The 12,695-nt window shown below is 35.9% G+C and overlaps 1 protein-coding gene across 1 annotated transcript; it reads left to right on the top strand.

Moving 5' to 3' along the window:
- The first annotated feature begins 3,633 nt into the window (after window positions 1–3,633).
- LOC114309027 (L10-interacting MYB domain-containing protein-like) lies at window positions 3,634–8,255 on the top strand. The gene is made up of 2 exons (XM_028254729.2): window positions 3,634–5,082; window positions 7,438–8,255. The coding sequence occupies exons 1-2, from the start codon at window positions 4,855–4,857 to the stop codon at window positions 8,062–8,064; spliced, it is 855 nt and encodes a 284-aa protein (XP_028110530.2). The 5' UTR covers window positions 3,634–4,854; the 3' UTR covers window positions 8,065–8,255.
- Window positions 8,256–12,695: the final 4,440 nt, after the last annotated feature.

Here is a 12,695-nt window from a genome sequence, read left to right as displayed (position 1 = left end):
CCATCTCTTAAGGTAGAAAAATTGGTTTGCTCTTTGGGCCTTACCCTGTACAAACTATAAATATCCCCTATCATCTCTATGTGAGCATAGAACAGTCAACGATGGATCTAGGGAAGGAGGGAAGGGCTAAGGGGGGTGGTCGCACCCCCAAAAATTTGAAAAATATTATATATTATATTAAAAATTTTAAAATAACTTCAAATTATAGGAGTTCGCACCCCCAAATTTTTTGTACATAATTTCAAAATTATATGGAGTAGCCCCCCCCCAATTTTTTAAACTATAGAATAGCCCCCGCCCCTTCCAAAAAAAAAAACATAATCCTGGATCCGTCCTTGACAACAGTAATTCGTTCTGAATCGTTCTTCAAATATTTGAATTTAAACCCACATTGCATTGCATATTTGCATAAAACCTCAAATACTCCTCTTGTAAAACATTGACCAACATGCGTAATACCATTTGCCCAAACTAAAGACAACAAAACCTTCTCAATGTGCGCACAATATCTACAAAGCAAATTTGTTTGATCCTCATGTTCAATGCATGGATTTGCTAAACTACTATGTCTGTCAGTGCCTAATTTTTGCTCAACAACAACATCAATTTGTTCAACTCCAATTGATTTACCAAGCAATAACATGTTTTGCAATTCCTCATTGTTATCCAAATGACAATTCTTATATCCCGACAGTCAGTAAAACATAGTGATTGAATCAACAAACAAATCACACCATTTGTTGCACACACATTTCACTAACTGGTCAGAGGAAAATGATTGTACCACATTTATGACAAACATGTTTGACCCATAGCAGCACAACAACAACATGAAAAAATCCATTTGTCTCGTATCACACTGCAAAATCATCAATAGTACACAAAATAATTTGAATATTGAATCGCATTCATATGTGTAATGATTAGCTAACACAGTGAAATGGATTTTTAAATAGTTCAAATATTCACATCTTACAAAAAAAATTCTACCTCCCCAACAAATAATCATAAACCCTACATTTATCATCATACACACTACATACAACAAATTCTAAGCCCACAACATACACTCATACATATAATTTCAATTATACAACTCATATACTGATAATGTGAACTTCCAATTCACTAAATGCTCAACAATAGCTTGTCCAAATTGCATCATGACTTTTTAAATAGTTCAAATATTCAGGCCTCGTTTGGGGAAGGATTATTTTAGTCAAAAAATCATAATGTTACTAAAAAAGTCAAAAAGTTTACATTTTCTATCCTACAGCCCTATGCACAGTGCCATCACGTGTTCACTGAACAGATTAAGTGTAAAAAGATCCTTTTGCCCCTCAAAGATGTGTGGTTATTTCATTTTGTGCCCCTGCTTTATGTCAAGCATTGATGGGAATATTATCAGAGCTAGAGGGTCTACTATCCAGAGTTCAGCTACTATCCAGTCTCTACATTAATCACGGAAGATGAAGACGTCCGTTCGTTCAAGGCCACAAAGTTGTAGAAGCTCTGATCTGAAGACGAATACGAAGACGAAGACGATGCAACTGACGACGACAGTCCGCGAAAGCAGTCCCGCCGTCGAGGATCGCCCCAACTGCAGATATCCTCTTCTTCTTCTTCTTCTTCTTCTTCTCTCTCTCTCTCTCTCGCTCTCTTCAGCCTCTATTGTTTCTGTTTCTGTATGTAACCACGAGACCTATGTTTTACAAATTTGTATACATGTATGAACTCTCTCTCTCTCTCTCCAACCTCTCTTGTTTATGTTTTTATATGTAACCATGAGACCTATGCTCTGTTTTGTATATATGTATGAGCTTTCTCTTTGTCTCCGTCTATCTCTCCCTATCTGTCGCTCTGTCTCTCTCTCTCTCTCTCTCTCTCGAGCTCTCTGTCACCACTTTCCATTCGCTTCCAAAATCAGATTTGTTTGGGTAATTAAAATGAAAGTCCCCTAAAAACAAGAGAGGGTGGTTTTAGGGTTTAATGTTCAACTTTACCAATAACCGAGTTCGTTGTGGTGGGGGTCAATCTGATAACAAATGGACATGACATAACAAATGTGGAGAGTTGTTAAACTTTCTTTACAACTATTGTTATAAAAGTGAGAATGTCATGTTTGAAAATTTTAGGCATTAATGTTCTTCCTGTTCACATTTGTGAAATTTCTTTTTTTTTTGAAATTTTTGGTGCACATCTGCAATTATGTTGGTGCACAGTTTAGGATTTTTTTTTTTTCTTCTTCCTGTTCCTACCCTGTTTCTATTCTGCACTACTTCTATTTGTTTTGGTTTGTGATCTACAATTCATCCGTGCCACTAAGACGGGATTATTTCAACATTCCATGGGCACTCATCTCTTTTTTTGCTGCTGTTGTGTTGCTTTTACCTACTACGGCACAAACTGTATTTTCTGTTTGGAAATCTTGTTAGATATCTTTGCTTTCATGTCTTGTTTTAAAGAATGGGAATGGGACCTCTATGTGATGGTTTCTTTTCTCATGAATAAAATCTCTTTCTATTGTTTCATGAGAAAAAGAAAAATATTTTGATGAATCAGTTGAATGGTTTGGAAAATACATTAAACAAACAAGCTCACTTTTACTAAATTCTTAACTGCGTCATGGTTTAAACAAACCCTTTTTAATAGATGTATAATTAGGAGGAAAATAATTTGCTTTGGAGTTTTGAACAATAGTTTTCTGAATTTTTAATTCGTAATTTTATATTTTTATAATTTTTTTTAATATTTTCACCAAATTTTTTTTTTTGAAAACTTTTTCGATCCACTTAATCTTGATATGCTTAAAATTTTCAAAATTTGTATAATTGTTTTTAAAAAATTCATTGAATACAACAAAATACGAAAATATATTGAATTTTCATTTTTTTTTATTTTATTTTTTTGTATTTAATGAATTTTTTAATTTTTTTCTCACAAATATCATGATTTTTTAGGTGTATCTAGATTAGATATCTAAGACCATCTCCAACGGTGAACCAAACCTAGCATCAAATTTAAAATTTGGTGAAAAAGTCACTTTTTTAAGCTCCAACGGTTTCACCAAATTGATATCAAATCCAGAATTCAGCAAAAATGGTACCAAACTAAGTGCAAGCGAAGCATTTCACCAAAGCACTGTTCCTAACCGTTGGGATGAGACGAACGGGTCGACCATCCGGTTGACCAACCGGTTAACCAACCGGTCGCCCTGGAGAAAGTTCAGACCGTTCACAAAAAGGTTCAAACCAGTCAAAAAAAAAAAAAAAAAAAAAAATTTTGTCTAGGTGGTCGACCGGCCGGTTGACCACCCGGTCGACCACCAAAAGTTCAAAAAATTCAAAAAAAAAGGTTCAAACAGGTAAAAAAAAAAAAAAAAAAAAAAAAAATTTTGCCGTTACCGGTTGACCGGCCGGTCAACCAACCGGTTGCCCAGCGCAAATTTGATGAAACGGATTTGATGTTGAACCGTTGGAGCGCGAAGTATCAAATTAAGGAAATGACCCCTTTTCGACTCAGATTTGGTGAAACATTTGGTACACCGTTGGAGATGCTCTAAGAAATAAAAAAATTACATAAAATATTACAAATTCACTAAAAATAAAAAATAAAAAATAAAAATACAGAAAACAAAAAAATTTAATTTTTTGAAAAGGGAGTTAAACTAAACAAGGTAATTGTATTTTCATGAAAGTGCAAGCGAAGTGGGCATATGTCTACCTAATGTTTTGTTTCGAAAATTACAGTGTGTATGATTTTTTTTTTTTTTATTGGCATGCAATGAAGCTGTAATGTTTTTCACTATATATCTGCCCTTGCTTGTTAGCATTCCTTCTCAGTTTAAAATCACTATTTAACAAGCTGGCTATAGGCTGGGATTTAAATGTTCTGTGGAATGGGGGCTTGTTTGATTTTCTTACCCAGTTTCGTATAACAAAATTATGTCCATAACAAAAGTGTTACACCCATTCACCTATTCTTGTTGTGCTTGTCATGTCCCGAAACATGTCACGAAAGAAACTATGGCCTCATTTATGTCAATTGCCACATCAACACAACCAGCCCGTATGTGTGCGTGTGGCTATGGGCACTGTGTTGTAAAGATTTCCCGTTTTGCAAGAAACCCTAGTCATGCGTACTACCAATGCCCTCATGGAGTGGTGAGTACAAGCATGTTCACTTTTACATTTCCTTGTCAAACCGTCACTAACATATTTTTTAACCTCAGCCATGTGTCAGTTGGATTGGGTGGTGTGATGAATATGGGCGCCAAAGGGCTGCTGAGAATGACACAGAGAATATCGTTCGTTTTGAGACTCGTTTCAGTGACATTGAACAAACTCCGCGTGTGCTTACAGTAGTGACATGTGTGTTATGCATCATCGTTGTTATTTTGCTATTTCGGATGTGATATATGTAACCGTGCTGCGACGTTACCCTATTTTATTAAAGGCATTATGTTTTGTGGCCCAAAAATATTACTAAAATTTCATTTTGTTCGTAAACATGTAGTAGTTATATATTTCCGCAACTGTTTGTTTTGGTTTCAAATACTAATGTCATTAAATGAATCTATTGCCCTGTGTTTTGTTTCAAATACCACATTTCTCTCATAAAAGGTGTTCATGATTTTGCTAATGCTTGTATTGTGAGTGCATAAATATTTTTGCGTTGGTTCCCCTTGCACGATGTTGTTATAGTCGCATGGCACCACATTGATTTGCGCCTCGTACCCCTTCCGGCAAAGAAAAACGAAAACAACCCTACCATAAAGCAACTTGGGATGGGGAGTCGACACGGATTTTCTTGGAACTGGTCATTAAGGAAATTGAAACAAGAAACCGGCCACACATGTCAATCACTCCGAACAGGTACCGTTCGTTGTCTAAGACATTTGAGGCAGCAACTGGGAGGCTGCATTCACTGAAACAACTAAAAAACAAGTACAATTTGTTGAAGAGCGAGTGGCGTGCGTGGTCTAAGCTAATGGATTGCCACAAAGGCCCAACTAGAATTGGCTTCGACCAAGTTACTGGATTGTTCACTGTGTCAGCTGATTGGTGGGCTAAAATGGAGAAGGTAACGCTTTACATTTTGTTTTTCCTGTCCGTTATTACAGAACTAATATATCAATTTTTGTATGTATGCCATGCTTTCCTATATAGTTTAAACCGCCGTCTGTTTATAACTTTAACGAATTTGGGATGGTGTGGTCAGGATTACAAAAGGGGAGATGGTGAAAAAGTTGATTTTTGTGGCGCCGTAACATCTTTTATTTCTCAAAAGCAGATTACTGCTATTATCATATCACACTTGTCACACAAAAATATAAAAGAACAAAAGAAAAACAAAGAAAAAGAAATTCAACATATCAAAAGTTGAAAGTGATGATAATCCAAGAAGAAAATGAACATGGAATAATTCTAAGGTGTTCTTGCTCTTAAGAGTTGAGAGCTTCAAACTGTCTTCTGAACTCCTTTGCAATATCAGCAGTAGTTATTGGACTTCACCAATAACATGCTTAAATTTTTTTGTAGGGGAAACATTAGGGGAAACACAGTACCCGAACTGTATGGTTGAAAGATTGGTGATATGAGGTTCAACATTAGGTGAAACACATTTTACTGAACTTTATGGGCTACACACATCAGGGGAAACACAGCATGAAATGTGTTTCTTCTCTGTATTTCAGAAACAGTACATAGCAATAGTGCAGAACATAAGATATTTTTTTTTTAAACTACTTTTCTCCAATTAGGTGTAGCAATGTATTTTTAGCAATAGTGCATAACATACTCATCATATACAAGCATTTTAATTGTTTTAATCTTTTTCAAAGGAAAATTAGTGTAATTATGTCAAAAAAATAAATAATTGATTAGATTTTTCTTAATCTTTAGGATATTAGAGCGCATTTATTTATTTATTTATTTTGTCTCTTACAAAAAAAATTTCAAAATAAGACTGTTAGGAAGTAACAGTTATTGATTTGGATCTATTTGTGTAAGAATAATGTGATATAAATACACAAATATTTTATAAAGTGTACAATGAAATTTTAAATTTTGGCATTTCTTCTTCAATTTTTGTTTCTATGCAATTGACCAAGTTTTAGATTTTAATTTTTGTTTTTTTTTTCTCATCTACATTTTACTTTTCATTTCCCATATTTTTATAAATATATGAATCTCTCAAATTATTCAATAATTAGTTGTTCCTATCCTATTATATTATTCTAGTTGTTTCATTCCATATATTAAAATATATATATTTATCATTGAATCCACAAATTTTATTTTATATTTATATGTAGCATGTGACTTTCTGCAAATAGATGACAGAGATCCTATTAACATGTACCATGTGACTTTCTGAAAATTGACTTGGGATGTTATGTTACATCTTCATTATGGACTATTTCTAACAAATATTGCTATATTAACCATGAAGTAATATTTCTTATATATAATTATTGTTTATATCTTTAATTATTGTTCTACCGACTAACAATGCATATTATTTTTAGCAACAATGTTAGGTATCATGAAAAACCTTTCATGAAAATAATCATGAAAGTTTTGTGACCCTTAGATTACACTTAGAATAAAGCACCACACACTAATCAAGATAATTCAAAGATTATAAATCTTTCATGATCATTTTTATGAAAAAAATTTCATGATCCCTAACTTTTCTCTATTTTTAGAACGATTACCATATAATTCAATTTTATATTATCATGTGATCATGTGTACTTATATGTATTCGAATTTTTGAAATATTAATTTTATTCAATTTATATATAGAAAAAATACAAGACGAGACATTTTTATTAGGACAATATAATAAAATTTTTAAAAAAATTGGTAAAAAAATTTATCATACAAAATTTTAGTAAAATGCTATCTTTTAATTGCTGCCATTGTTAACAGCAGAAGCACAAGCAGAAGCATTGGTTTGTGATCATTGCAAAATTTTGTGATCATTTTTATTTATCATCAACAGCAGAAGCACAAGCAGAAGCATAGCTTTATTACCTTCATTTCCATGAAAACCAGCAACACCCATCATGGCATTGAATTAGGTAGCCCTTTCCCAGGCCAAAACCAGGAAGCATCACATTGTTTATTTTTTAATTGCTGCCAATGTTCTGTGATCAATCCCAACTGGGTTGTTGGCCTTCATACCCATGTTCTGATTATTGTGGGTTCCCTTCATTCCCACTATTCTGATTATACTTTTCTGAAAGCAGAAACTTGTTTTTTTGTAATTGAACATGGCATTGATTTGTTCAGTGTAGCATAATTTACCTCCTTATATATTTTAGCATTTTCTCCTCTCTTTAGGTTTTAATTTTTCCATTTCTGCACTATGTTGCATTAAATTTATTCAATGTCAATAGGATAATGCTATGTACACTGTGTTGATTTACAGATTGACAATATATGTTGCAAGTTCAGAACCAAAACCTTGGACCATCCGGATTTGATGGAGCACGTCTTCACTGGCGCTGCGGCTACGGGGAAAAATGCATGGACACCCGGCGAGACTCGTAACCCAATGGAGTTGGATAAAGAGTCAGACAGTCCAGAATTTTCCAGTGACAGCAATGAATTAGGCGCATCGGAAATGGCTGAGATGATGAACTCCGCCAACATCAATGCCACAGGTTGTGGAAGCAAGCAGAAGCATTCCTCCAAAACATTGCAAAACAAGCGCATTACCGCGGTTGAAGCGTTGGCAAGCAACATGGACGACTTGGTAAATTCTGTGAAGACTCAGAGCAAGGAACTGACTGTCAACCACGTGGTGGGGGGGCACAGTTACACTATGGGCCAGGCTGTTGGACGGTTGTATGAAATACAGGGACTAGACCCTGCTAATCCACTACTCCATTTTGGAGTCATGCTTATGGAGGTTCTAAACAATCCGGAGATGGTTATGAGTATTCCCACAGACCAAGGCATAATCGGGTGGCTACAAGCAAAGCAACAGGACAAAGAAAGGAATGGGGGTATCACTCTTGCGAGTTTGCCGCGCAATTCAGGAATTCGGTTTTAAATCCGCACGGGCGAAACTCTTGAAAATTTGTTTAATTTCAGTTGAATTGTGAAATGTTTGTGGTTCATGTGTTTTTTTTTTTTGAATGCTGGTTTGACACTAGATTTGGGCAGGGGTCATGGATGTGAACCCATTGTCCTAAACTTCTTGTGCTATGTTTGTGGTGCATTTTGTTTTGTTATGCTATAAATGCTGCAAGGTTGAAGTAAATGTGGTAATCCAATTTTCACGTCATTTTCCGAATTTGCAATGTGTGTGACCAGGTTGTTCATATAAAATTATGTAAGATGTGGTTTTCAATGTGCTATGTACAATGTGGTTTCTGTGTGTTGCAATTATGAAATTAATTATTTATAAAAAATATGAAATTATGAAATGATTAAAATTATGAAAATCCCGTGTAGTTTTTGGATATATTAAAAAATATATATATATATATATATATATATATTTATGACCTTTTTTGTACAGCATGAGTGTTAGGGGTTTCAACATTTTCATGTTGTGGATTACAAAATTTGCTGTACACTCACATTTTTCATGTTAAAAATTCATGCTCCCAATATGCGCTTCATACTGCCATTAGAAGTTGTTGATAATGTTTTGTGCTAATCGTTGTAGGTTTGGACAACGACGATGACGACGCCACACGGATGAATCAAATGTTAGAGGATGTTGCAGCTCTCGCAATACAGTGGCAGCATGCAATGAATTATGCATATGTTGAAGCCTATAGAATTGCCATTGACTACTACAAGGCGTACGTCCTTAAAGTCCCATGCCGCACTTCTATATTGTCCGGGAGGGCATGGATTGCGGAATTATACAATGGTCACAATGGCCGCTTCCGGTACAAATTGTGCATGCCCAAACATGTGTTCATGCGGTTATGTACGACATTGGTAAGCGACTTCCAATTGCATGTACCCGAGCGTCCGCACGGCTTGCACGTCGAGGAGAGTGTAGCAATATTCATTCACATGCTTAAAAACTTGCCAAACCGGGAGTTACAAGAACGATTCCAACATTCCGGTGAAACTATTTCACGCCATTTTCATAACGTCTTGAAAGCAATGAAAAAATTCACTGTTGCTCATTGCAGGCCCCGTGCTAATTTCCAGACACACAGGGCTCCCCAGTTGCAGTCTCAACCACAATATATGCCATTCAAGGTGTGCAAAAATATTTTGTAATGTTTTGGAAAATGCTCGGTATGAACATGGTCGGTAATCTTATCATTGCATTTTTTTTTGTTAATATATAGGATTGCTTAGGTGCATTGGATGGGACACACGTGCCAGCATGCATAAAGGAGTCAGAAGCAGCCCCATATTTCAGCAGAAGGGGGTGTCACACCCAGAATATTTTGGCGGTGTGTGATTTCAACATGTGCTTCGTGTTTGTCTCATGCGGGTGGGAGGGCAGCATGCACGACAGCCGAATTTTAAGCAATGTAACCGAGGATCCACAATACAATTTTCCAACTACAATTGACGGTACGTACACCCGAATCCACAATACAATTTTTTATTTTTATTTTTTTGAACATGGGTATGTAAATAATTTTTTTTAAAATAATAATATTTTGAATAAAAAGTAAAGGGAATTTTTAAATTACAGAAAATAATAGTGATTGTAATAATTTAGGGTAGGTTTTGGATATATTATTTAAAAAAGTAATGTTATCTTCTTACTGTTGGTTATGGGGATCATACAAAATTGTAATGAAGAATTGCTTTTTCTGAGGTATTACAAAAGTATGCAGGCGTCGCCACTGCTTGTCAATACATAATTCAATTATGGAGCTATAATTGTTGTGAAATAAATGTATGCAATTATGGATAAGTTAAAATTTATATTCTATGCAAAGTGAACATAGGTCATGAGTATTACGTAATTTACATGTGCACTTTGACAGGTCGGTATTACCTTGTGGATAGTGGATACAACAATAAGAAGGGCTTTCTGGCACCATACAAAGGCAACAAATACTACCAACCGGAATTTCAAAGGCACAATCCACGGAACCGTGATGAGTTGTTCAACCGCGCTCACTCATCTTTGCGGAGTGTGATTGAGCGTACGTTTGGCGCTTGGAAGTCGCGGTGGAGATTTTTCAAAGACATGCCTCGATTTGATTTGTGCAGGTGCCATTGGTTGCAGCGTCCATGACTTTACATAATTTCATACGCAGAAATAGTGATGACGACGAGATTGTTGATGCTGTTAGCAGTGCGGCCGAGTACAGATACGCGGACACGCCTGACCGAGACGATTTGGCTGCCCTTGATGATGCGATGATGCCTGGAGACGATGACGTTGAGATGGCGCAGTTGCGGGCGCGTATCAAGGCAGAGTTAGTTGCGATTTAGCGAAATGCTCGTTAGGTGGACAGGTTACGTGTTGTGTTCAAATTAATTGGAGAGGACTATTTGCGTATATTGCTAACCAATTATGTACGAGCATGTATGTCACTGTTTTTGTACAACTATGGAATAGAGACTTCGTTATGATTTTAGGTTTCTTGTTAAAAATGTAAGGGCTTTCGTGAACTGATAAATTTAAGGTTGGTTTTGATTTGTTAGTTGCGATTTTGCGAAATGCTCAGAGTTTCGTACAGAGTTTGGCTATGAGTTGTTCATGACTTTGGAATAGAGACTTGTAAAAATTATTTTCCTATTTTATCGGCATTTTTGTACTATTCACAATTACATCACGTAAATTACAATCCATATGACTTGTCGTTTGGAAATATATTATTTTACTAAGTTATTTATTTTTGGACTATAAACTCAAAAAAAATAGTATGTCTCGCTGCTCTTGCTGTAATTTTTTTTGAAAAGTTGAACAAAAAGTAGATCAAAAGTGAGTTACAGGGCTTCTCTATATAATGGGTGTTTGGGAAATGGGATTTTGAAAATAGTTTTTTTAGTTGTAAGATATTATTTTGTCAAATTTTTTTTGATATCGTTTACATTTTCGGTTCGTGTTAACAAAAATTTTATAAACTGATTTTTGTTTATTTTTAGAAAAACATAAATTATAAACGCGTTTGGTTGGAACAAAATGTTTAAAAACATAAACTAAAACAATATGTTTGTTCAGGCCTAAAATATTTATATTTATTTTCATTATTTATGACAATGGGATCACACACACTATAATTGAAAAAAAAATTAATTAAAAAAATAATTGAATAAAAAATTTAATTGGAAAAAAATAATTGGAAATAAAACTAATTCGGAAAAATTATTTGAAAAAAAAATGAAAAAAATTAATTAAAAAAATAATTTAAAAAATTATTAATTGGGAAAAAAATTTGAAAAAAAAGGTTAATTGAAAAAAAAATTAATTGAAAATAAATTTGAAAAAAAAAATTATTTGAAAATAAATAATTGAAAATAAATTATTTCAAAAAAAATTAATTAAAAAAAATTGAAAACTAAAAACGTTTCCTCATTTGTTGAGTTTACGTTTTTTCCTCAAATTTATAAACTCATTTATAAACCAAAAAAATTATCAAATAAGTTTTTATGACAGTTTGTTAAATTTTTTTAAATATAAATTGAAAATTGAAAACTGAATGGATACTAAACAGATGTGTTTGGTAACGTTTACGTTTTCAGTTTATATTTATAAAAATTTTATAAACTGGTTTTTGTTTATTTTTTGTTTATTTTTAGAAAAACATAAACTACAAACGCGTTTGGTAATTGACAAAATGTTTTTAAAATTTTAAAAATATAAAAAAGAGTGAAAAATGACAAGTGGTGGCAAGTGGCGGCGGAAGACGGTGTTGGAAAGTTGTGACGGTGGGTGATGGGTAGCTGGTGATGATGGGTGGTGGCGGGTGGATGGTGCTGGTGGTGGCGGGTGGATGGTGCTGGTGGTGGTGGGTGGGTGGGTGACGGTGGTGGATAGTGGGTGGCAGGTGGCGGCGGCAGGTGGGTGGCGGATGGCGGGTGGTGGTGAGTGGGTGGGCAACAGTCGCGGGTGGTTGGTGGTAGCGAGTGGGTGGTGGTGGTGGTGGTGGCGAGTGGTGGGTGGTGGTAGCAGGTGGGTGGCGGATAGCTGGTGGTGGTGGGTGGTGATGGTGGGCAGGTGGGTGACGGTGGCGGGTGATGGGTGGTAGCGAGTGGATGGTGGTGGTGGTGGTGGTGGCGGCGGGTGGTGGTGGCCAGTGGGTGGCGGATGGCGGGTGGTGGTGGCCGGTAGGTGGTGGTGGGTGATGGCGGGTGGTGGTGGTGGGTAGGTGGGTGACGGTGGCGGGTGGTAGCGAGTGGGTGGTGGTGGTGTGGGTGGTGGGTGATGGTGGTGGTGGTGGTGGTGGTGGTGGTGGGTGGTGGGTGGCGGGTGGGTGGTGGGTGGGTGGGTGGTTGGTAGTGACAGGTGGGTAGTGAGTGGTGGTGGCAAGTAGGTGACGGGTGGTGGTGGCAGGTGGGTGGTGAGTGGTGAGTGGTAGTGGCAGGTGGTGGTGGCGGAAGACGGTGGTGGAGAATGGTGGCGGGTGGTGGCTAGTGTTGGGTGGTAAAAAAAAAAAAAAAACTCAAAACTCAAAACGGAAACACATTTTTTGTGTTTACATTTTTCGGTCAAATTTATAAATTGAGACCACTGATTTATAAATCAAA

The sequence above is a fragment of the Camellia sinensis genome, chromosome 13, assembly GCF_055761805.1.
Source record: "Camellia sinensis isolate YWXY chromosome 13, ASM5576180v1, whole genome shotgun sequence".
Taxonomy (NCBI): domain Eukaryota; kingdom Viridiplantae; phylum Streptophyta; class Magnoliopsida; order Ericales; family Theaceae; genus Camellia; species Camellia sinensis.
The sequence above is the reverse complement of the archived record's forward strand: the minus strand, read 5'-3'. Positions and strand labels throughout refer to the sequence as shown.

Bases quoted from the DNA above. Each gene is read 5' to 3' on its own strand.
- LOC114309027 (XM_028254729.2), top strand. From the start codon at position 4,855: ATGTCAATCACTCCGAACAGGTACCGTTCGTTGTCTAAGACATTTGAG. The intron at 5,083-7,437 runs GTAACGCTTTAC...GTTGATTTACAG, and splicing joins GGTGGGCTAAAATGGAGAAG to ATTGACAATATATGTTGCAA.